The following is a 23,684-nucleotide window of genomic DNA, read 5'->3' as shown; positions in this document are numbered from 1 at the left end:
ATCAGTTCAAATCCCAGCGTCTCATATGGTCTCCCATGCCTGCCAGGAGCAATTTCTGAGCATGGAGCCAGGAATAACCCCTGAGCACTGCCGGGTGTGACCCAAAAAACACACACACAAACAAAAAAGATTCTATTCTCATTATTTTCAGACATTGGCACCAATGAAATAAGTCAATTGTATTAAATATTATATTAAATTAAGGGTATTTTCAGTAGTCATTTGTTTAAAAATGCTTCCTTTGTGAATAATAATTTTTGGTAGAATAACATGTATGAAATGGCTTAAGACAATTTACCTCTTTATATTCTAGGTAACAAACCAAAGGACAACATCATTAGCCATTAAATTTTACATCCTTCCAATTTTATAAGCATACACACAAAAGCGTATATATACAATAACTCCCATACAAAAATTAGACTTTATATACTGCCTTCAATAGAGCAAGAAACTATAATGCAAAGAGCTATTTCCTGCATGCAATTCATCTTTAATAATTCGCAAAGCCCTTCCCTGCATACATAAATGCATTGGATCACAAATTTAAAAGACCAATTTCTTACTGTTATAATGGCCATACATTCTTTGAACACTTATGTGTTTTACTTTAAATTTACTTGGAAACTGTGTAAAAAGTCTGTGAGATACATTACACTATACTATATCTGCTGCTTTCATACTACTATAAATTATGTTTTAACAAGTGTTAAAATGATCCAAGTTTCATTTTCTCACAAGTACTATAGTTTCTCAATTTCCCTGATTGGCAGTAGTTTTTTTCTTTTACTCCTAGTGCCTTCTCATAACTACATTAAATAATCAAACTTCTTAAAACACAGTCCTGAGGTATACATTTCCATTTTCTTTGTTGATCTAGACAAGGCTCAGGTGATTTTGACATAATACATCCAATTAGTTCTAGCAAGGCAAATGAAATCACATCTATACAAATCTCCGTGTTAGTAACTATCAACAGTAACATGATACTCGTCTTCATTCTTTGCTTGAGTCCATTCAAGTGCAAACAGTAGAAAAAAAGATTTCCTGTTCTTCTTTTCATACTCCTGAGTATGACAATGTCTGATTCTGCTTCTCTGCAGTAATTGGTAAAATAGCAAAACCTCTCTTACATCCCTTCTTTATTCCTTTTTTGAGAGCTTGGGTTTATTTTTATTTTTAGTTGTTGGTACAGTTTGATTCCTTTCTGAAGAGATTGTATTTTAAAACCAGTTTAGCTTTTCTTCAAAATTTGAGCTTCAGGTTAATCAGCTAGTGTTCCTGCCCCCTGGGAATAAATTTATTTTTTATACAGGATAAACCCAGGTCCATTAAAATCCAACACATTGAGTTGGAACATTCGTGTGTTTCACTTACGAGCACATACATTCATTTTATACGATTCCTCAATGTGGCCAGGGGTGTGCGTGGTCTGTTCTGAATCCACCTATAAAAAATACAAAAATATATGTCTGCTTTACAGGGACGTGAGAAGGGTTTTGCCAGCCTAGTTCCAACGCGTGGATGCAACTCTTGGCTGATGCTGCTTTCCCTTCTTTCAGATGTATTTGCAATGGCCATAACCTCTTTTTAAAGCCAGAGAGGCATAACAGTTTGTACTACAATTAGAATCAATCAGAATCAATGCATCTAGTCTATCTCATAGATGGCATCTTTCACAAGAGATATTGTCTGGTAATAGAAATGCTGAATAAATTGTGTTGGTTTTTTTGTGGGTTGTGTGTGTGTGTGTGGGGGGGTGGTTTTTGGGTCACACTCGGCAGTGCTCAGGGGCTATTCCTGGCTCCATGCTCAGAAATTGCTCCTGGCAGGCACGGGGGACCATATGGGACGCCGGGATTCGAACTGATGACCTTCTGCATGAAAGGCAAATGCCTTACCTCCATGCTATCTCTCCGGCCCCAATAAATTGTGTTTTGAATGCAAAGTTCTTTATGGTTTTGAAATGCCATTGAAGAGGGATTAGGGAGAAGAAGGAGGCTGGTGTTGATAATACTACCAACACAAATAAGAATAAAATGGAAACTGAATGTCGTTGAGTTTTCTATTTCTCATAATGTACAAATCTTTCCATCTTATGGTCCTGAGCTTGATCTGAATGATCACATCCTTCAAAGCATTTATGTAGCCTCCAAGTTCAACAGAGGCTTCATTATCATTTTGTAGAAATTTAAGCATTTTGCATGCTATCAAGGATGGTCCATTGCTTTTTAGCCAAGGATAAATAACAGGGAAATGGGCATTTTTTCCAAAATTTAGGTGATTTGTAAAAATAAAAATGAGAAATAATCTTCCCAAATGTTTTGATGATAAAATCACTTTTTTGGGGGGAGGGGGCAAACCTGGCTGCATTCAGGGGTTACTCCTAGCTCTGTTCTCAGAAATTGCTCCTGGTAGGCTTGAGGGACCATTTGGGATATTGGGAATTGAACCCGGGTCCTAGCTGGGTCGGCTGTGTGGAAAGCAAACTCCCTACTGCTGTGCTATCTCTCAGGCCCAGCTAAAATAACTTTTTTCTTTTTGGTTTTAGGCCACACCCAGTGACTCTCAGGGGTTACTCCTGGCTATGTGCTCAGAATCGCTCCTGGCTTAGGGAACCATTTGGGATGCCCGGGAATCAAACTGTGGTCCATCCTGAGTCAGCTACTTGCAAGGCAAACACACTACAGCTTGCGCCACTGCTCTAAAATCACTTTTTAAATTGTGTTACATATGTTTCTGAACTTGACCTTAATCAATAAGCCGTTTTTGCTCTATGCGCCAGAGTTACTCAATGTACATCGTGTTCCATTTTGATTACTCAAGAGGGGGTTAGAAAAAATTTCAGAAGCTTCAGTTACTATTATCGTGAGAAAGATAATAATCATTTCTTTATAAAACATTCTTTAGTTACATAAAGCATTCATGTTGAAAAATTAAAACCAGAGGAGTGAACATTTCCACCTAGTTTCTAATGTAGAAATGCCTCAGAACAAGGAAATCAGAAGCAAAATAATTTTTGACCAATCATTTTCGAGAAAAAAAGGTATAAAAACATCTTATTTAAATGTTTTTTTATACTCTAAGGTAGGACACAAAATAATTTTGATCATAGATTATATGGATTAAATTAAGTATGAAATGTATTTTATATTTAAAAATAATTTTATATTTTCTGCATAGAGGGCTGGAGAGAAAATTCAATGAGCAGGGTGTTTGCCTTGCACGTGGCTAATCTGAGGTTGATACCAGGCACCACAAATGATTTACTAAACACCATTAAAAGTAAGCACTGAGCAGAGAGTCAGGAGTAAGCTCTCCTCATCACCAGGAGTAGCCCCCAAACAAACAAAAACAAAAAGATGAAACAAAAATATATAATTGCCCTTTTTTCTAACAGCCCTAAAAGTGAATATAATTTGAGATGATCCATAATACAAAGCAGCCCACATTTACTAAATTGTAGATAATTTAATGTCTCCATGTGTGTGTGAATCTTCTTGATTTAAATGTAAATTAGTTTAAAGTGGATTGGGTTACCTTTTTGGGGGGGAGGCACACCCAGAAGTGCTCAGGAGTTACTTCTGGCTTTGCATTCAGAAATCACTCCTGGCAGGCTCAAGGGATCATATTGGATGTAGGGAATTGAACCTGGGTCCATCCTTGGTAGTCAGTGTTCAAGGCAAACGCCCTTCTGCTGTGTTATCACTCCAGCCCCAAGTTACCTTCTTTTTATAGAAACCAGATCACACAGATTTATTTTATACTACCTATATATTGATGTCAGTTAAATGTTTAAAACCTTCAGATATTTATTTTAACTTAAAAGCTACTTATAGCCATATAGCATATTACACATCATGATTATGTTGCACTCATACTCAGTGTGCATTGCTGTGGAGGCATTTGTCAAATGTTCAACTGATTTTTAAAGTCATTAACTTAATTTTCACATTCTATATGTTATTCAGTCACATAATGTGCTTCATGGGGTACTTAGCATGTCCACTCTGTTTATTGGTTCTATCTCCTTGTTAGCACCAAGTTTGCCCTCAATAAAAATTGGTCTATTGAATGAATCCATGCTCACTCAAGCTATGAAAAATTCATAACTTGTCTCATAGTGGCAACACATTATGCTAATTTTAATATTTTCTTTTTTATTTTGTTTTTCGGGCCACACCCGTTTTATGCTCAGGAGTTATTCCTGGCTAAGCGCTCAGAAATTGCCCCTGGCTTGGGGGACCATATGGGATGCTGGGGGATCGAACTGCGGTCCTTCCTTGGCTAGCGCTTGCAAGGCAGAACCTTACCTCTAGTGCCACCTTGCCGGCCCCAATTTTAATATTTTCAAATCATGTGGCTCTCTTTGGACTTTCTATTGTTCACTATAGAATATTAGATCATAGGATTGATCTTTCTAAATGCTGCAACATTATTTTGCAAGTGTATTTTCTTCCTAAATTGAGTGCCCACATTAAATTATATTAATGCTGCCTTATAATTCTTCCCATATAATTATCTTTATTTTCCAAAATGATATTATGGACAAATTTATACAGTATTTAATAAATCTATAAGCACGTGAAAAAGTTTTTCATAAAGCAGAAAAGCAAATTGTAGCTTTTCTAGTTGCGACTCCTGACCTACTTTTCATGTAAAAGTTTGACAAGAAATAAAATTAATTTAAATGATATAGTCACCACACAGCATGTAGTATAATGGAATTCCTTAAAAATGTTACTAAGGTACTGAACTATTTTATTTTACATACTGACTCTCAAAGAGTAGTTTTATGCTTTTAAGTTTATTTTTCAGCTGTTTTAAACTGTTTGCACTTAACAAAAGTATCTGTAAACTAATATTCATTTGTCACTAAAGCCAAAAAATATATTGGTTTTTCAACATTAAAGTCTAATTAATACTTAAAAATATAAGTGCATACCTGACATCACTTACTGAGTTCATGGAGAAAAGGTTAGGAATTACCGACCAGAAAGCTATTGTTAGTAAGAGTCAAGATAGAGATGGATTGAAGCAGGATGTGTTTGTTTTGATTTGAATCAGCTAATTAAAATGGCCCTGGAAGCAATTTTCAGATTACTGCTACTGAGAAGATAGGCTCTAGTAAATCAAACCAAACCAATCCCTCAGTCAGGGCCAATTCACAAGAAGTTGCAGAAACACAGCCTTTTGTCCTGACCTTTCAACCTTTCTTTCCAATTTGTTGTATCACCCAGAATACATCTCTTTTCCTCTTTGCTAACTCCAATTACTTTTGTTTCTTTTTCCCTCTCTCCTCCGTTTTTCTCTTTCTCTCACTCCATGTTTTTTCTCTCCCTTCTTTCTTTCTTCCCTCCATCTTTTTCTCTTTTCCTCTCTCTCTCTCAGACACACACACACACACACACACACACAGATGGAACTACCATATCACCTTTGGAACACTTTGTATCCATTATCTAACTCAATTTCCATTTTCTTATGATAAATATTAAGATAAACTTTTTGGTAATTATCAAAAATATCAATAAATAAGAAAATACAAAATTTTTTTCTTAACTCTCCCTAAGCAACAATTAATGACTAAAGCTTGCAGCAAGAAACAAATATGTAAAGAACAAAAAAGCTCAAGAATGTACTGAACACTCAGACACAATGAAAGAATTGCATTCAACAATTCTGAAAGAACTATACACTTATTTCTATTAAGAATGCATCAGCCATAAAGTGTACATCTTTATAATTTGTGTAGATTAAGTAAAAATACCTGTTTAATATGCTTGCAAATATTGAAATATGTAAAAGAATCCTATGAATATGTATTGTTTTCCTCACTGTTAAAATCTAGGGAAAGTAAGAAATATATATTTATGTATAAAAATTCACACATTCATATGTCTGAAATATTTTATGACACATATTATTTTATAAGTGATAGTTATTTTTACTAAAAAAGGATATGAAATTGATGTTCATATTTTAAAGCATAAGTGTATAATATTTAAATTCAACCAGGGAAAAAGCAGATGTCAATAATGAATGACTAACTTTTATTTACCAAAATTACTAGAAAATTATCTGAATTAGAAAATGAAATATTAAATCAACATGTTGTTAATAAGTGGATAATTCTCTGTGTATTTTGTTTTTCTATTTCCTTTATATTTGTATAAATGATATACCAAAACTATTAATTATAACCATTATTAATTGCTACAACAATAATTTTGAAGTCCATTGAAAAATCTCATTTAACTCACTTAAGTACACAACTTTCTACAAAGGAGAGTTATCATTGTGTTTATTTTGGAGATGAAGAAATAAAAGCTTAGAAAACTTATTCTTCCTTTACAAATCACCATTGAGGTGTGACAAAATCAGTGTCTCTGACTCATATTTTTTTGCTTTCCAACAAAAAATGGCTTTCCTCTATACTATATTTTATAATAATTATTTTGAATCTTTTTTGAGTCACATAAAAATAAACCTCTGCACTATAGTCATGGATTCCCATTTAAAATAATGGCCTGAAGAATAATAAGCAGGGTCTAATGTGATAGTATTAGTGGGACACTTTCCTAGCATGCAGTCACCTGGGGGTTGTTCCCCAGACCCTATATGATCCCCTGAGCAGTATCAGGAGTGATTCTTAAGCACAGACCCAGGAGTAAGCCCTGAGCAATGCTGCTTGTGGTCTCAAAATAACAACAGTAGTAACAACAAAATAATAATATCATTATCATCAAACCTATGCAAGCTTCATAAACTAGTGGTTTTCAACCTTATTATATACCTAATAACCAGCACAGTGCCTATGGCCTAACAACTGAAAATCACAGGGAAATTAATATGCTAAGAAGTTCAGTTCTAGAAGCCTAGGTACTTTTCATATTTCATATTTCACCTTCTTAATTCATCTTTTTGAAAATATAAGAGACAATTTCAACATGCCTAAAAGTATTGTACATTGCTAAGAAACGAAAAATGAAAATACTAGTAGAGCCAATCCTATCCCAAGAAAGTGATATCTATACTCACTTACACATTACTGCTCATTTGCATATGTACCCAATCACACACACAGACACACACATTAAACTCCTGAACATGCAAACAAGCAAACACACATCTTAAACTCCATGAAGAAAAGAAGCCTTTATGTTTGTGAATCAGCCACTAAACTGAACAAGCTATATGAAAAGGAAGAAGATAGATTTTATTATATCAGTGCCTTACTAGTGGTACATTGTCCTAAATTCAGAGTATTGGTAATTTAGTCCCTATCAAAAGAATGCCTTAGGCTGGGTAACCAAGCAAACGGTACTTACTGAATAACTTCGATTTGTGGATTCTAAGAATTAGAAAGAATGTTAAAGGTCACCTTGTCCAATCATGTAAGAGGCAATGCAGAGGGTATGGAAGAAAATAGAAATTCACAAGAGGTGGAATCATGGCTGTGAGAAAACATATTCATTTATTTTTATCTTTTAAATAGATATAAAAACAAGCACTTAAACTGAATTCCAAGAAGAAAAATAAAGGAAAAAATAAAAAAATAAAGGAAGAAATAAAGCTAAAAAGGTAAAACTGGGGAAGCTTTAAAGAATGAAAAGGAATAGTAGTAAAACTAGTAAGTAGAAGTTCAATGACAAATGTATTCCAAAACTTGTTCTTAAAAGATACTAAGTGTAGGGGCCAGAGAGTTAGCACAGCAGTAGGGTGTTTGCCTTGCATGCGGTAGACCTGGGAGGGACCCGGTTCGATTCCCGGCATCCCATATGGTCCCCAGCCTGCTGGTGATATTATCTGAGTGCAGAAGCCAGGAGTAGCCCCTGAGCACCACTGGGTGTGGCCCAAAAACCAACCAACCAACCAACTAACCAATTAATCAATAAATAAATAAAGTATAAAAAAGATACTAAGTGTAACATCATATTCATGTAAGGGCAAAGTCAAAATAGTAATAAAGGAACATTCCATTTGAAGTAATATAACATTGCAAACAAGATAGAAGAGATGAAGTCAGTGATTTTGTTTTTCTGCTTAAATGTTAATTCTGGGCTCCACCATGAGCTGTTTTGTTGACTGAGCTTATTTACATATTAAAAAATCTGATGTGATACTTCATTGTTGGAGGGGAAGAGGATGTTTATCTCACAACCTGCAATGCTCAGGGACTATTCCAGGCTGAGGTACTTCTGTGCTTAGAAATGAGTTCTGGCTGTGCTGGAGGACTGCAAGTAGTGCCAGGCATTCAAATTGAGGCTGACGGTATGTATGTGAGCAAGTACCTCTTTAGGTTTGATATAATACATATAAAAATTGACCTGGATATCCTGGATTATAAACACACATATTACAATGATAATTTTTAAGTTCTGAAGTTGGCAATTCAAATAAATATTAGTTAAATCTAGTGTAATTATTGAAGCACCCTGCCTATACTTAATGGTTGACTTCTATGTCTTAATTCATGATTTGTTTGTTCGCTAATAAACAGATATGTGAAGAAATAAAATGTTTTTCCAAATGAAGCAGAGATAAGAACAGATTAAGTTAATTTCTATGCATTACATGAGCAATACATTAGAATGTATTTTTCAATTCCAAATGATATTTAACCAATTTATATAAATCGGGTTTTATTTGGTTTATTTTGATACCACACCCAATGGGGCTCAGGGTTCCTGGCTCTGCACACAAGAATCAATCCTGGCAAGCTCAGGGGACCATAAGACCATATGAGGTGGTCCAAATTTAAAGATTAATTTGTCCAAATTTAAATATTAATGCATTTCCATTCTTAAACCTTATAATAAAATGTAAAATGACACAAACTTAAGCTGTTATAATTATCCTTTCCAGACCATAATACCAACTACCTATGGCAATAAAATCAGAACTGACTAGCATACAAGTGCCAAAGTAACAAGCTTCCTGAGAGAAGCAGGGACTAGATGTTAATGAGTTGACAAAGTGAATAGCAGACTCGGCTTTTTTTAAAATACCACTAAAATTGTAATTATGTGTCTGCAAAATGGAGAGCTACTTTGGGAGCCTTAAACTCCCACAGAGAAGAGTTGAAAGCATTCAAAGCATTTCTAGGTGATATATAAGCTGAGTTTTATTCTTTAAGGAGTCCATGTAATAAATATACAAGGAATTCATTTCAGTTTAGTATAATGTAAACATATGAATAAACCAAAATTTGCTAAATATCTAATAATTTGCATAGCAATTATGGGAAACATATTTAATAACAAATGTGAAATTTGGGGTGCACGGGACCTTCCATGAAGGTCTTAGGTTAGGTGTACTAATGGAGTAATACTGGAGGTCACTTCCAAATAAATGCCCCCAAAGGTAAAGCCCGAGGTTGAGATGATGGTCTAAATCTGCACTGTTAGGTACCACCAGAACCAACACTATCAGTGTATGGGGGCAGCCAGGATTATTCTTGATGTTTCTTGATAGCCTAGTGGTTCCTTGGATTGGAACAGGTCCTGTACTTGCAAAGCATATGCCAACAATACCCATGTTTTGTTTTGTTTTGCTTTTAGTTCCAATAGCAGTTGTATTTTAAAAGATTTTCTTTATCCTTTTATCCTTTCATTTGATTGTTGGTTTATCAGTTTCAAAAGACCCATGGCTTCTGTTTATTAGAAATTACTAGAAAAAAATGCATCACTAATATTTTTTAAACAAAAGTAGTACTAAAGGATTTGTATGAGTCATTCTAGTATTGACTTTTAATACACACAAAAATGTAATTAATTATTTTTCAAATATAAGTTATTTTTATAAATGTTAGGATGAATTACAGAGGGAGAGGCTGCTCAGGGGTCATTTGCTCAGGGGACCATGAATTCAATGGCTGATATTGAAAATGTGTATTTGATCTCTTATACTGTTCCTAAATATATAACTCTTAAAATAAGAAAATCTCCTGAACTTATTCTCTACAAAATTATTTATTTACTTGTGCTGATACTGAGTTCCAGAGGACTGAAAACATAGAATCCATATACATTGCTGAGTTAGGATTAATTTTAAATATCCTCACTCTAAATTTAGTGATTCTCTTACCTGTAAAGTAAAAGAAAACAAGAAAAGAACATCAAACCCCATCAAAAATTGGGAAGAAGAAATAAACAGATACTTCCTCAAAGAAGAAATAGGATAGCCAAAAGGCACATGAAAAAAAATGTTCCACATCCTTAATCATCAGGGAGATGCAAATCAAAACAACAATGAGACACCATCTCATACCACAGAGAAATGTACACCTCACAAAGAACAATAATAATCAGTGCTGGTAGGGATGTGGGGAGAAAGAAACTCTCATTCACTGCTGGTGGAAATGCCACCGAGGCCCACCTTTATCAAAAACAATATGGAGATTCCTCAAAAAACTGGAAATTGAGCTTGATTCTAATCCAGCAATACCACTCGTAGGGATATTATCCAAAGGAACACAGAAATACAATAAAAAAAAAATACCTTCTGTATGCCTATGTTCATTGCAGTGCTGTTCACAATAGCCAGAATCTGGAAACACCCAGAGACTGGACAACAGATGAGTGGCTAAGGAAGCTATGATACATATACATAATGAAATACTATGCAGCTGTTAGAGAAATAACTAAACTATTATCAAGACAATGTTAGTGAGTGAGAGGAAAAGAAAACCTGTCTTGAATAAGGCAAGAAATGGAGGATAGGGAGTTTGAGGGTTATTGGTGGCAGGAAAATTGCATTTGTGAAGGGAAGTGTACATTTTATGACTGAAATCCAATGCAAACATGTTTGTAACAATGGTGCTTAAGTAAAGGTATTTAAAAAAAAGTGCAAGAGTTATGTTTCAAAAAATATACATTTGAGTTAGATATTTAAAGAAAAACCATTTTAAGAAATTTATATTTTAAAGATTTAATTAAGCAGTACACTGTGGGTATAAATTGCAAAAAATGAGATTAGTAAATTACATAGACAACCTTTCATTTAGAGAGGACTTTGTATTAATAATGTCAATGTAAAATATGTAGCAAAATGTTACATGCCAAAAGAACATTTTTGGTGACAAAAATGTTTATGTATGGGCTAAATTTACATTGAAAATTTTGGAAAATCTTAAGCTTATAAAATTACTAAAAATCAAATTTATTTTATAAATTATTTCCTCTTGCTGAGATTAATTTGAAGTAACGTCACACTCCACTTTTTAAATAGACCTCTAAAAAAAGAATCATATAATCTACATTTTCCAGTATATCACAAGTCTTAAAGTATCTAATCAAAAAGCCACATGAGGATTTTGAACAGAGGAAAAATATGTTTGTCTCTTCGTTTTGACTCTTTGTCTTACATGTGCTGTGTGATGTATTAGTTTAATTAAAGTCTACCAAATGATCCTAAGGTTTTATGTGCTTCAAATAAGTGGCTTTTAGTTCTCTGCTCACTTTTTGTTAATGGAAACAGAATATATTTTTATGATACTTATTAAGAGACACCAGATAACTACAGAGAGGAAGGCAAATGAGGTCCCTAATGAAGTGGCCTTTGTCATATAGTACATGAATTAAAATTAAAACCTCACTGAGACAAGGGAAATAAGTCAATGTTTCCAAGAGTTCAGAGAATAGGTAATATTAAAGTTCAGATTCAAGCAAAACTGAAGTTAAGCGTTGATACAAATGACAACGCTCTTTTTTTTTTTTTTTTTTTGGTTGGCTATGCTCAGAAATCACATTTCTGGCTCTGAGCTCAGAAATAGCTCCTGACAGGCACAGAGGACCATATAGGATGCCAGGATTCGAATCACCATTGGTCCTGGGTCTGCTGCTTTCTAGGCAAATCCCCTACAGCTGTGCTATCTCTCCGGAACCATAAATGACAATTCTCTTAACTAGAAAAGCTGATAGGCTCCAACATGGCCAACAGTATATATAACTATGCAAATATTGGTTTAAATATGTATAAATATTATATTTTAAAATAAAAACAATTATAAATCATTTTTCCATTGGATAGAGTTACTCTGTCCAGAAGTAACATATACATGGCACTGTTTTGGCTGATGTGTAGGGTTAGGGATACACCAGTGGTGCTTACAGTTTACTCCTGGCTCTACACTCAGGAATTACTCCAGTTGGTGCACCAGGGACCATAGGGTAAACCGAGGATTGAATCCCTGTTGAACACGTGCAAAGTAAACACCATGCCTTCCTCTATTATCAGTCTGGCCCCACATGGGGCTTATTTTTTGATATGAGTTATATTCAGAACACACATTAATTGGGATTTATGAATGCAAATTACTAAATTATAATTTTTTCTTAAGGTTGGTCTTATAATCAATCTTGCCACAGGTAACACTGAACTAAGAGACATTTGTTTCCTAGACAGTGCTAATTTTAATAGTAGAATTACCCAACCAGAATGACCTGAAACATGAAATAAGCCAAAAGACTATTTTGTGGAATTTAATAAGAAAACAACTATCAGTTATTCTGCATGTATAATTTCTAAAGTACCTCTTTGAACTTTGGAAGGTATAAATAATAATCAACAGCTTTCATTTTTTAAAAGAAATGTGATCACTGCTCCTTTCTAACCTAAAAAAGACTCTGTTACAGATTTGCTACAAGTGTGCTGAGTTTTTAGTTCAACTTCTGAATAACCTTTATTATTATTTTTTAAGTCTTCTATTACTGGACACAGAAGGCGTGTTTTCAATTACTGTTAATAACTAACATTCTATTGACTGTTTATGAGCTCTCATGTTAGCTTAGATGGTTCCTAGGAAGTAAATACTTTCATTAGCCCACTTAACAAAGAAGGGACTCTGGAACTGAGAAATTAATTTGCTCTAAATCACAATTCTGAAAAATGGCAGCTTTTGTAACAATCCCTGGAAATCTCACCACAGGGATGTTAAAGTCTGTACTCTTAACAAGACTTCCCTCTCCATCTCCAATTAGTTATAAAACCATTCTTCAAAGCAGGTTCAGTCAAACATGCTCTATCGTTTTAAATATACCCACCAACAGCTTTCAGTGTGAGTGAGATTACTATTCATATATTTTTCAGTGAAATCATATTGGCGCACAACATTATTTGGTTACATTGCTACAGATTTTCTATATTTATATATTGTGAAATGCTGGCTACAGTAAGGCTCCTATCCTCTATCACCATACCTAATTATAAACATTTGTTCTTGTGATAATATTCAAGATGTAGTAATTTCCTTAGCCATTTTTAAATAGACAATGATATCTTGTTAACTCTCATATATAGATGTAAAAGTCAAGTAATAATTATATTTTTATCTTCTGAAGAAATTTATGAATTTATAAGTAATATATCACATAATGATAGATTCGGATGAATATGCTCAGAAAGCTGAATATGGTCCTCTCTTTTATGTTCTTGGAAAATTCTGTGACTTCAAAAATTTAACAAACTAACAAATAAAGCCTAGAAAATATTCTCTTTCAACCCAAATACCTTTTTTAAAAAAAGTTCTCTTGTTTTTTAAGAAACATTTCTACAAAGGTGTGCTTCTTTGTGAGTGCACATGCATATTTTGAATAGATATACTTGATTTACTCCATTTGTTTTAAGCCAAAGAGTGAAAGAGAATCTTTGACAAAACTGTCATCTTTAAAACACAGTGATATTTCATTTTCCCCTTCTGCACTATTTAGATTGCCTGGAACTGAAATGCTTCCAGCGGCTCTCATGTCCAATTTTTCAAAGCTGTCACTTCTTAGAAAATCTGCTTAAGCAAAATACTTATGTTGTTAAAAAACAGAACAAACATACATTATAAAATACATTCAACTCTTCTTTACAGGTAAGAGTCTTTTTCAAGGATGGGGACTTTGGAGAATGTGTGGAAATAAATTAAAAAATGAGTGTGATGGATTGGTTGAAGTCAATGAATTGGGTGCACCACTGATTAGTTTCCATAGATACACTTGAACTTAGCTCAGTAGAGGTTTTACACACAATAATCATATGATCAAAATGTTATTCTCAATGCATTCTCTAAAGGTCATTAAATTGAAAAAAAAATCTGAGAAAAATGGACATTGAAAAATCACCAGGGTTTCTCTTCCTCAGCTCAAGTCCATAGAAGCTATTATAGTGTACTTGTCAGCACTCTAGAGCCAGAGGGTAACAAAATATCACCTAGTATTACACTTGTAGACCTCTAGCCTTTCTGAATTGTGAGCATCAAAAGTCATATCCTAATTCCTGAATTAAAGCATTACAGAAAAGAATCAAATTAGATCATAATAATGATGCAAAAGTCATAAAAAAAATCTCAGCTATTTCTAAGAAACAGAAAATGTGAGAAGATAGCTGTTTTTGGAAAGTCCTATGGCTTGAAATATTACTGATATTCTAAATACTTTTTAGATGTGCACTTACACATCTACCTCACAGTGTATATATGTACAGTGTCTTTACTAACTTTATGTAGAATTTACTTTTTTCGTTTATGCAAGGTTGACCTATTCTAGCTAGAAGTAATCTTTCCAAGTTTATGCAGTAAAAATTACCCAACACTTGCAAGTCCTCCCATTACTTTAAAAAGCTAGTCATGTCTCAGCAAAAGGCAAGACTGCTTATGGTGTACAATCTGAAACCCAATTCTCTCTCGGCACTTTAACACTAGATCTGTCACCCTGTAACACCACAAAATCGATACCCTGGAATGTCATGGTTCTCTGATGGCCCACAAAGTCAAAGCATGATCAATTTTAACTTCCTTACTAGACAGAAAAAGACTTATACAAATAAAATGGATTTCATTCAACTTAAACTCAATAAAACAAAAGAATGAAAATAGAGAGTTGTCAAATTTCCTAGAATTCAATCTAATAAATTTACACTTAAATCTCGATTCATTTATAAAATCCGCGATTTGTACCTAGACAAAACACATATTTAAAAATTAAAACAAACCTAGAATTCACTCAATTCCCCACATTTGAAATATTATCAATTCAATATCTTTTGGTGTTTATTAATGACAAATGACTAAGATGTTTGAAGAGAGCCTTGTTTGAATGCATCCTTAGAAAAATTTAAAAAAATAACAAAGATAAAAAAGGAAAGAAAACATTTGATTTTATATCTTTGTGAGAATAAGACTATTGCCTTCCTCCTCATGAACTATATATTCAATACTTAGAATACTCCATGACAAAGAAAAGGTTCTTAAGAAATATTTGTTTAGCATATATTTCTTTACTACAATAAATGAAGTGTAATGTGGCACATAAACTATGAATGCAAACTTCTGGCTTGGTTCTATGATGTAACCTTGACTTCAATAGTCCAAGCACAATAATAGCAAACATCTGCTGACTTAAGTGACTAGAGTATGGTTTCTATTTCACTAATCAATGTTAAGCACTCTGTAGAACTGAAATGATTGATTACTGATCTTAATTTTTAACTATAACAAACATTCATTATACTGGTTTTATTTTACTTCTAAATTCTCGTATATATAAATATAATAGCTAATTATTTTAGTTATGCTTAGAAGGAAAAAAATGAAGCCTAAGAGTCAGAGGGTTTAGAAAATGATTTGGGTTTTCTAACTTGTCTTAAAATTTTGTCTTTCTTGACAATGTTTGTCTCATCTATAACATATAAAAGAAATAAAATGATAAAGTGTTCAATTGGGGAATAACAAATCCATATGCTTATGAGTAAGCATAAGAACATAAATAGAGAAGAACTCAAATAAAATGGTGCTATAGATCAGATAAAACCTATAAGGTAATTGCTTGAATAAAATTAAAAGTAATCACAGTAATTTCTTTGAAGATGTAAAATATTTAAACTATTTTTAGTAAAATGAGCCTGTGTGGGGTGCCTTAATGACAAGTGAGACCAGGCCCCCTGTTACTACGAAATCACCACTAAAGCAGAGGGCTTAGTATAGATTAATTTCTTTTCTTCCTACATATACTGGCTATAAAAAACATACTCATACTCCTAAGTTTTTTTTCCTAAATGTAAACCTTGTGACAAAACTGTGGTCATTTAAATATAGAGAAACATTTTAAAGGAAGCAACCGATTTCATATTATAGATGTAAAAGTAAATGTAAGGATGGTGGAAACAGAGGTACCATAACTCCTTAGTTAAACATTAGTCGATAAATTCTTGACTTCTTATAAGGGAATATTAAAGTCCTCATGTAAATGTGCCTCATCTACTTCTCCCAAACAAATACATCCTAAAGTGTTATATTTGCTAAGGGATAATTCTAAGGAGCTGAACAAAATAGTATTAGAAACAAATGAATGAGAAAACGTTACTACTGTGAAGATTCATTGGTACTAAGAATAGACATCATATACAGACACAGAGATGTTTTTGCTCTAACAACTATCATTTTTCACAGACTTTTTGTTACTGAAATCTTGCAGAAAGGAAAATTTTAAAGGCATATAATTTTTGGATCAGAAACCTTAAGACACGCAGTGTAATCAAATGTTGTCATTTCAATAGAATCAAGAGACCCAAACTATAACAAGCTCTACACAAAAGGGACTGGTTTCACTAGCATTCCAGGGGGCTAAGGATGTAGATATGAGATGCATGCTGAGAACTATGGCAAGGGAAGTCAATACTGGTGGTGGAATGGCCCTAATTTACTTTCACTATGGGCCTGAAATACAACTGTAAAAACTTGTGATTCACATTGGCCTCAATAAATTATTTTTAAAAGAATTTGTCATATAATAAATCACTTAATTCTGGTAAAAACTTTGTCAGTATAAACTGGGCATTACAGCATATGATCATTGATAGAATTCATAACATAGTCTTGCAGAAATAATTTTTATTTAAATTTCTATTGTTTTGGTTCCACATCCAACAGTATACTAGGATACTCTCCACTTGATAGGTGGGGACCCATACTGTACTAATGATCAAATCTGGAATTCTTTTTTGTTTAAATCTGGAATTCTTATACTCAAATCTTGCACCTCAGTCTTATGAACATTCTCCCTAGTCCTGCTAAGATACTTTTTAACATACAGAGCTTTAAATATAGCTATTTATATGGGAAGACACAGGCAAAACACATAAAGCACAGCATTCTGTGATCACTTAATTCATATTATCAGATGAGATTATCTTGCCATATCTACTTTGGATTATTACTACCACATAAGTAGTCCTCCAATACTGTGTTTTGAAAACCTGATGTTTTCTTTTAAGAATCATTAATTGAAAGGCTGGAGCAGTGGTGCAACTGGTAGGGCATTTGCCTTGCACATGCTAATGATGTGGTTTGATCCCCCGGCATCCCATATGATCCCCCAACCCAGGAGTGATTTTTGAGATTGTAGCCAGGAGTAATCCCTGAGTATCACTGGGTGTGGCCCTAAAACAAACAAAAAAAAAATCATTAATTAAAAGAGACCACTCTTAACTCAAGGAAAGTTAGAAAATCTCTCTTTGAAATTGATAAGTCAAGACCTAGTTAAAAGATGTGGAGAGAGAAGATAAATTAGCACGTTGATATTGAGCTTACAGGGGCCGGAACCGTAGCACAGCGGGTAGGTTATTTGCCTTGCATCTGACAGTCCTGGGTTAGATTCCCAGCATCCCAAAAGGTTCCCCAAGCCTGATAGGAGTGATTTCTAAGCACAGACCCAGGAGTAAACCTGAGCACCTCCAGCTGTGGTCGCAAACCAAACAAAACACAACATAAAAAAAAGATGCAGTGCATTCCTGAAGACTCTCTTCAAGTTCCATCGGTCTCTCATTTCAGCCTAAAAACATCTGTCATTTATCTTATTACAATCATTCAGTTAACTAAATACATTCATATTGTTTTAGCAATGCAACATGTTGCAAACTAGGATATAGAACGTCTGAATTCATGAAATTTTAAGTGCACCAAAAAGACATAATTCCCTTTAATTTCTATAATTTTATGTTAACCATCTTATGTACAGCAAAATTTTATTAAAATTTTTATAAAACTTGGGGCCGGAGAGATAATAGAGCAAGTATAATGTTTGCCCTGTATGTGCATAAACTTGATTTGATCCCTACTACCCCATATAATCCCCTGAGCTTGCCAGGAATAATTCCTGAGCTCAGAGCCAGGAGAATCCCTGAAGACAACTTGATGAGGCCTCTTCCCTGCAGTAAAAATAAGATTATTTTACAAAACAGTAGCCTTATTCGCTGAGAATTTCTCATGGCATCTCCAGACTTCTTCAGGTGGATAGGTGCTTTAACTCCAAAAAAAATTTTTTTTTTAAAATAACATATATTTTTAAATCAGAAAATATTTTTTTGCATGCTTCTAATTCTCATTGATGGGGAAATTAGTAAAAATCCTGTAACTACAAAATATTTTCTTGATTATAACATGACTGTCTTCTGCAAAATAATTGAAAATCACATTTAAGTGTGTAAATATATCAAGTTTATTACCTGTGAAAAACAAAAATTTATGGCTGGTCCCATCTGGGACATCCTTAATACTGCTGGGCCACCAACAAGTGCCAGCTCTAATAAAATATCCTGACAAGGGGGAAAATGGAAACAACTTGACCTAAGAGCAGGTTATCCTACCTCACCAGCTAATGTATAAGACAAAAATCAGAAGGCTTGTCATCCTTTGGTCGGTCCAAAAGCCAAGATCGCGATTTACAGATATCTGGCTACTAGAACCATGACTGGACCGTATATATCTTGGGACCAATAAAAAAAGCCCTAGTCTAGGGTTTGAATTACGACCTGCACAACAACCATGATCCCCAGTTCCAAAGGTCTGGCTGAGACAATTGCAATGGAATGACAATGAAAGACAGTATCCTAGGTTCCATCCTAGGATCAGTGCAAAGACCAACACCACCAACCACAGAAGATAGATTAAAATGACACTGAGGGAACAGAACTTCTAGAACCACAAAGAAAGACTTCATTATAAGTCCCACTCCTGGACCTGTGCAGACACTGAGATCTCTAGATACAGAGGTCTGATTTTTATCACCCAGGAAGGAACAGAAGTCTTCCAAACACCACGAAACCACCAAGGGGAGATAAATGAACCTGAATGGAGTCTATAGTTAATCCCATTACAATATACTCCAAGGGTGGAGAAATCCCATATCTCTCAGGCCAAGTGAATTCCTTTTTGAATGACCCAAATATTTACTGTGTCAGTGAAGGAGGGGGAAAAAAAGACAAAAAGCACAAAACATTTTTATATATTATTTTTATATACTCATTTTTTATTATTTTTTATTTTTATTTACCTATCTACTTCTTGTCTATTTCTTTGTTTTGGTGTGGTTATTGAAGTTGTCCCCATTTATATTTATGTTTTTCCTTCTTTTCTTTTCTTTTCTTTTCTTTTCTTTTCTTTTCTTTTCTTTTCTTTTCTTTTCTTTTCTTTTCTTTTCTTTTCTTTTCTTTATGTGCCCTGCCATGTTTTTTATCTCAAGACCATGGCTTTTTTTTTTGTGGTGCTTATCGTTGTTATTGTTGGAGTGCTCACTGGATATTTGACACTTCTTTTTGTACTGTTGGGGTGTTACACCTTATTTTTCTCCTTCATCTCTCAAACCGATGATGAGAGCCTCTAGAAGGATTCTGCCCATTTTCGGCATACTAGACTTTTACCCCAGTTTATTACTTTTCTCTTCTTCAAACAAAACCACATAACTTGAACTAGCTAGTCCTGCCTCCCAGCTAGAGGGGGAAATAAGAGAGGCACCAAGACCAAAAGGTGCAAGACTACTAAGTAGTAAACTAGGTACAGAGGGGACCACACTTTCTAGCAGCCCCAGGGGTGCGGGAGGAGGATATGGGAAGTAGGACGAACACAGAGGGGTAGGGAGGACAAATCGGTGATGGAAATTCCCCTGATTTTATGTAAATATGTACCTAAAATATTATTGTCAACAATATGTAAGCCACTATGATCAAAATAAAAATTATATTAAAAAATTTATGGCTGGGTTGATAGTACAGAAGATACAGAAATACAATATTTGCCTTGGACATGACTGACCCATATTTGATTGCAGACATCACATATGGACCCCAAGAACTGATAGGATTAATACCTGTGTGTAGAGACAGGAGTAAGTTCTGAGCAACACCAGGTATGGCTTAAATACTAAATACATAAAATATATACTTTATGTAGTAGGAATGTATAGCTAACTAATTTTTGATCCTCTCTCCAATGATTTAATGAATAGTAGGCTTTTCTGAGAACATCATGGTACCCAAATATGAAATCCAAGTAGATTTTCTGAAAAGGGACTTAGCCAAAGTGCTAAGTGCATTTGGATAAAATCCCAGAATGCAAGGGCTTATGTGTATGGTTTTGTTTTGTTTCTTTGACAAAGATGAAAAACTTCTGTATTTCACTATAATTCTAGCTTAAAAATGGTCATTTTTCAGATGCAGAATGCTTGAGTATGATCAATTGTATTTAGTTAGGACAAAATTATGAACCTGTCCAAAGAAGAAGCTTCAATTATATAGAAGAAATATAAAGAAATATTTTCACCTGTTGCAATAAAAAGGTCAGATAACATCTTACTACACTGATGACTTTAGGTAACTTATTTTGTCAATGAAATATTGTATTCTAATGTGGTTTTATGACATGACCTTCCCAGAAAAGAAAAGACCCATAATTTCTTTATCTTTTTTGGTTTTTGGGTCATACGTGGCAGCACTCAGGAGTTACTCCTGGCTCTACACTCAGAAATCCTCCTGGCAGGCTTGGGAAACCATATGGGATGCCGGGATTCAAACCACTGTCCTTCTGCATGCAAGACAAACACCCTACCTCCATGCTATCTCTGCAGCCCCAAGACACAATATTTCTTTTTTATTTTCAATTGCCATCACTCAGATCCAATTCACCTGCTCAGTTGTGGATACAGTGGTAACATAAATAAATAAATACATAAATAAATAAATATCTATTATAAAGAGAATAAAATAAGCCATTATGGTCATATCTTGCAAATCCCTTAAATATATATCTTGAAATGTTTATTGATAACTTTTTTTTTTTTGGTTTCTGGGTCACACACAGCAGTGCTCAGGGGTTACTCCTGTGCTATGTTCAGAAATCGCTCCTGGCATTCTCTGGGGACCATATGAGATACCGGGATTCAAACCATTGTTCTTCTGCATGCAAGGCAAATGCCCTACTTCCATGCTATATCTCCAGCCCCTCTTGATAACTTTTTACAAAGAAAACATATTCCTTTAGTTTCTCTGAAAACTTGGTTCTTTGTATAACTTTAATGATAACCAAGGGGATCATGTAGTAATTATTCAATGAATCTTTTATTCCACTGTCAAGAAAAGGCAACTTTAAATTCCAGTTTATTTAGTAGAATTTTTACATATTTCTGGTTTAGAATCACGTAAATTTAATTTTAATTATAACTTTGGCTGCTAGTATAGTCATTACTATGATGCAGACATTCAATTAGTATTTGTGGAGTGAACAATTCTATCTGAAAAGAAACAATCTACTATCACTGAATACTCTATTCCCTCCTGAGTTTCATATTTCTTTTTCCTTTTACTTCACTCCAAACGGTTTCCATAACAAACACATTGGGTAAAAGAGCTTGGACTCACAATGCTATTTCTTATTGTTAAGAAGCAGGAAGTTATAAACCAATTTCAAACCACAATCCTGTAACTAAGGGAATCTGCCAAAATACATGAAGGCAATAATGGTTTAACCTCTAAACGCAATGACAACCTGATGGATTATTTCAAATGTGGACAACTGGAACTTGGCGTATTAACAATATCTGAGGAATCTACCTTTAGAGCACATGTTACTTGTTTGAAAACAGAGCATGGGATGATGCTAGTCTTTAAGAGGAGGAAGCTGTTCATGGCCCTTTAATCAGAGCTTGGTGTACTTGAATCATCCGCCCTTTCATTTTTCAACTCAGAATACCCACTGAGTTTGCTGCAGTAGCCATTATGAATACACCACTCTTAATAAATTCAATGGGTGTTTTGCAGTACAAAGCCTGTGGGATTGGACACTTCAGACAGAAATTTCAGCTGTATAATCAAGAATATAGCTGAAAACGCCAATTAACAGAGCAGAGCATAAATAATCAAGCTTAGGCTATAGAAAAATCTTTATGGACTAAAAATATCACCTATATAATTTATCCTCAACTTTTCAGGATAGCTCATCAGAAAATTAACAATCAAAGTTACTCAGATATATTCTGGCTAGAAAAAATAATTTAAACCTTTCTTCTTAGTTTAATAAAAATTATGTAAAATAAAATCAAAATAAAAAAGTCATTCCCTACTGAAATAATATGGTTTATTATTTAAAATTTAAAGCAAAATAAAGTTGTGACCACACTAAACACATCCAAATAAATGAAACAAATTACAACTAAAGGAATCTTAATAAGGGTAATGAAGTGCATCTTAAAGGAAAAACATATTAATCTAACAATTTAAGAAATAATAAACACAATTAAAGGGGAAACACATAAATGTGAATGGGGGGTGTGTTATTTTGAGACCTGCCCTAGGAAGGAAAGACTAAAAGCCAAATTGAAGCTTATCAGACAAAGATATGCATGCCAGGCAAGCATTGAAAAAAAGGCATAAAAGAATATCCACACAGATGGGAGCGAGATAGCTGACTTGCAGGAAACCATGCGGAGTGACAGCTCGGCAGTATCTCCACACCTGATCTGGCAGCCAGGGCCTAAGGGGGCTGCACTACAGCCAAGTCAATGGGAGCCTTTAGGCAGATGTGGTTCGGCCCTGGAAGCTGTGTGCAGGAACTCCAGGTGTCTGTAAATTGGCAACTCTTCAAATATATATATATATATATATACACAAATATAATATATATATATACATCCACATACATGAAAAAACTTATTACCATCTCATGGATGCACGACTTGAAGCACATGATACTTCATTCGAAGTAAAGTAAGTAAATGCTGGCCAGTAATTCCTACAAAAATATGTATTCTACACTGTCTCTATGACCCACCATGTTCAATATTTTTAAATAAAGTTATCAAAGAGGAATCAAAAATAATTTCTAATATTAGATCGAGTTGGTTGGAAACAATGACCAAAAATTCCTTATCCTTCTAATGCCACCTAAGAAATTATCATGACTTCCAAAACTGAATTTACTCCTGATATCCAACTTAAAAGAGTTAATTAATGTGGCATGATTCTCTATTTCAATTGTGCTCACAGCACACATCACCTATTTATCTTTAACTAGTGTCTTGTAAGCATAAATCTTTTTAAAAGAATGTGCAAGTTGATTTTTCGAGATACATGGGAAAAACAGAAAAGCAGGAATAAAAAAAAAAATCTAGTCATGAGTAAGATGGAAATATGCCACTGGCGTCTCCTATAAATCCTCACTGACAACATAAACAACAAAAGAGGGTTTCTTAGGAACTTTCTTATTTTAAACCTCCTGCCCTGGAACCTTCCCTCAGTTACAGTATTTATTGAGGTCAATTTCCTGTGTGGAGTTTTAGTGAGTTAAAATCTGATCCAGGCTGACTGAGATCTTCCTGTTCATATCTCCTTTGCAAATAGAGCTTCCTGGGGATGTTGAAATGGAACCAAAT

General features: G+C 34.2%; 1 protein-coding gene across 5 annotated transcripts in view; it reads right to left on the bottom strand.

Annotated features, from left to right (window-relative positions):
• The window catches only part of PCDH7 (protocadherin 7), a 477,156-nt gene that overhangs the window by 398,388 nt on the left and 55,084 nt on the right, over positions 1 to 23,684 (bottom strand). The window contains exon 2 of one of the 5 annotated variants that reach the window (XM_049790101.1): positions 1,142 to 1,447. The exons of the other annotated variants lie outside the window; for them this stretch is intronic. Coding sequence (XP_049646058.1) covers positions 1,370 to 1,447 — 78 coding nt within the window. The 3' untranslated portion in view covers positions 1,142 to 1,369. Of the gene's footprint in view, positions 1 to 1,141; positions 1,448 to 23,684 lie in introns of those variants that run through there. 5 annotated transcript variants of the gene reach the window in all.

This window comes from Suncus etruscus, chromosome 16 (genome assembly GCF_024139225.1).
Source record: "Suncus etruscus isolate mSunEtr1 chromosome 16, mSunEtr1.pri.cur, whole genome shotgun sequence".
NCBI classification, from domain to species: domain Eukaryota; kingdom Metazoa; phylum Chordata; class Mammalia; order Eulipotyphla; family Soricidae; genus Suncus; species Suncus etruscus.
This window is presented reverse-complemented; position numbering and strand designations above follow the sequence as displayed.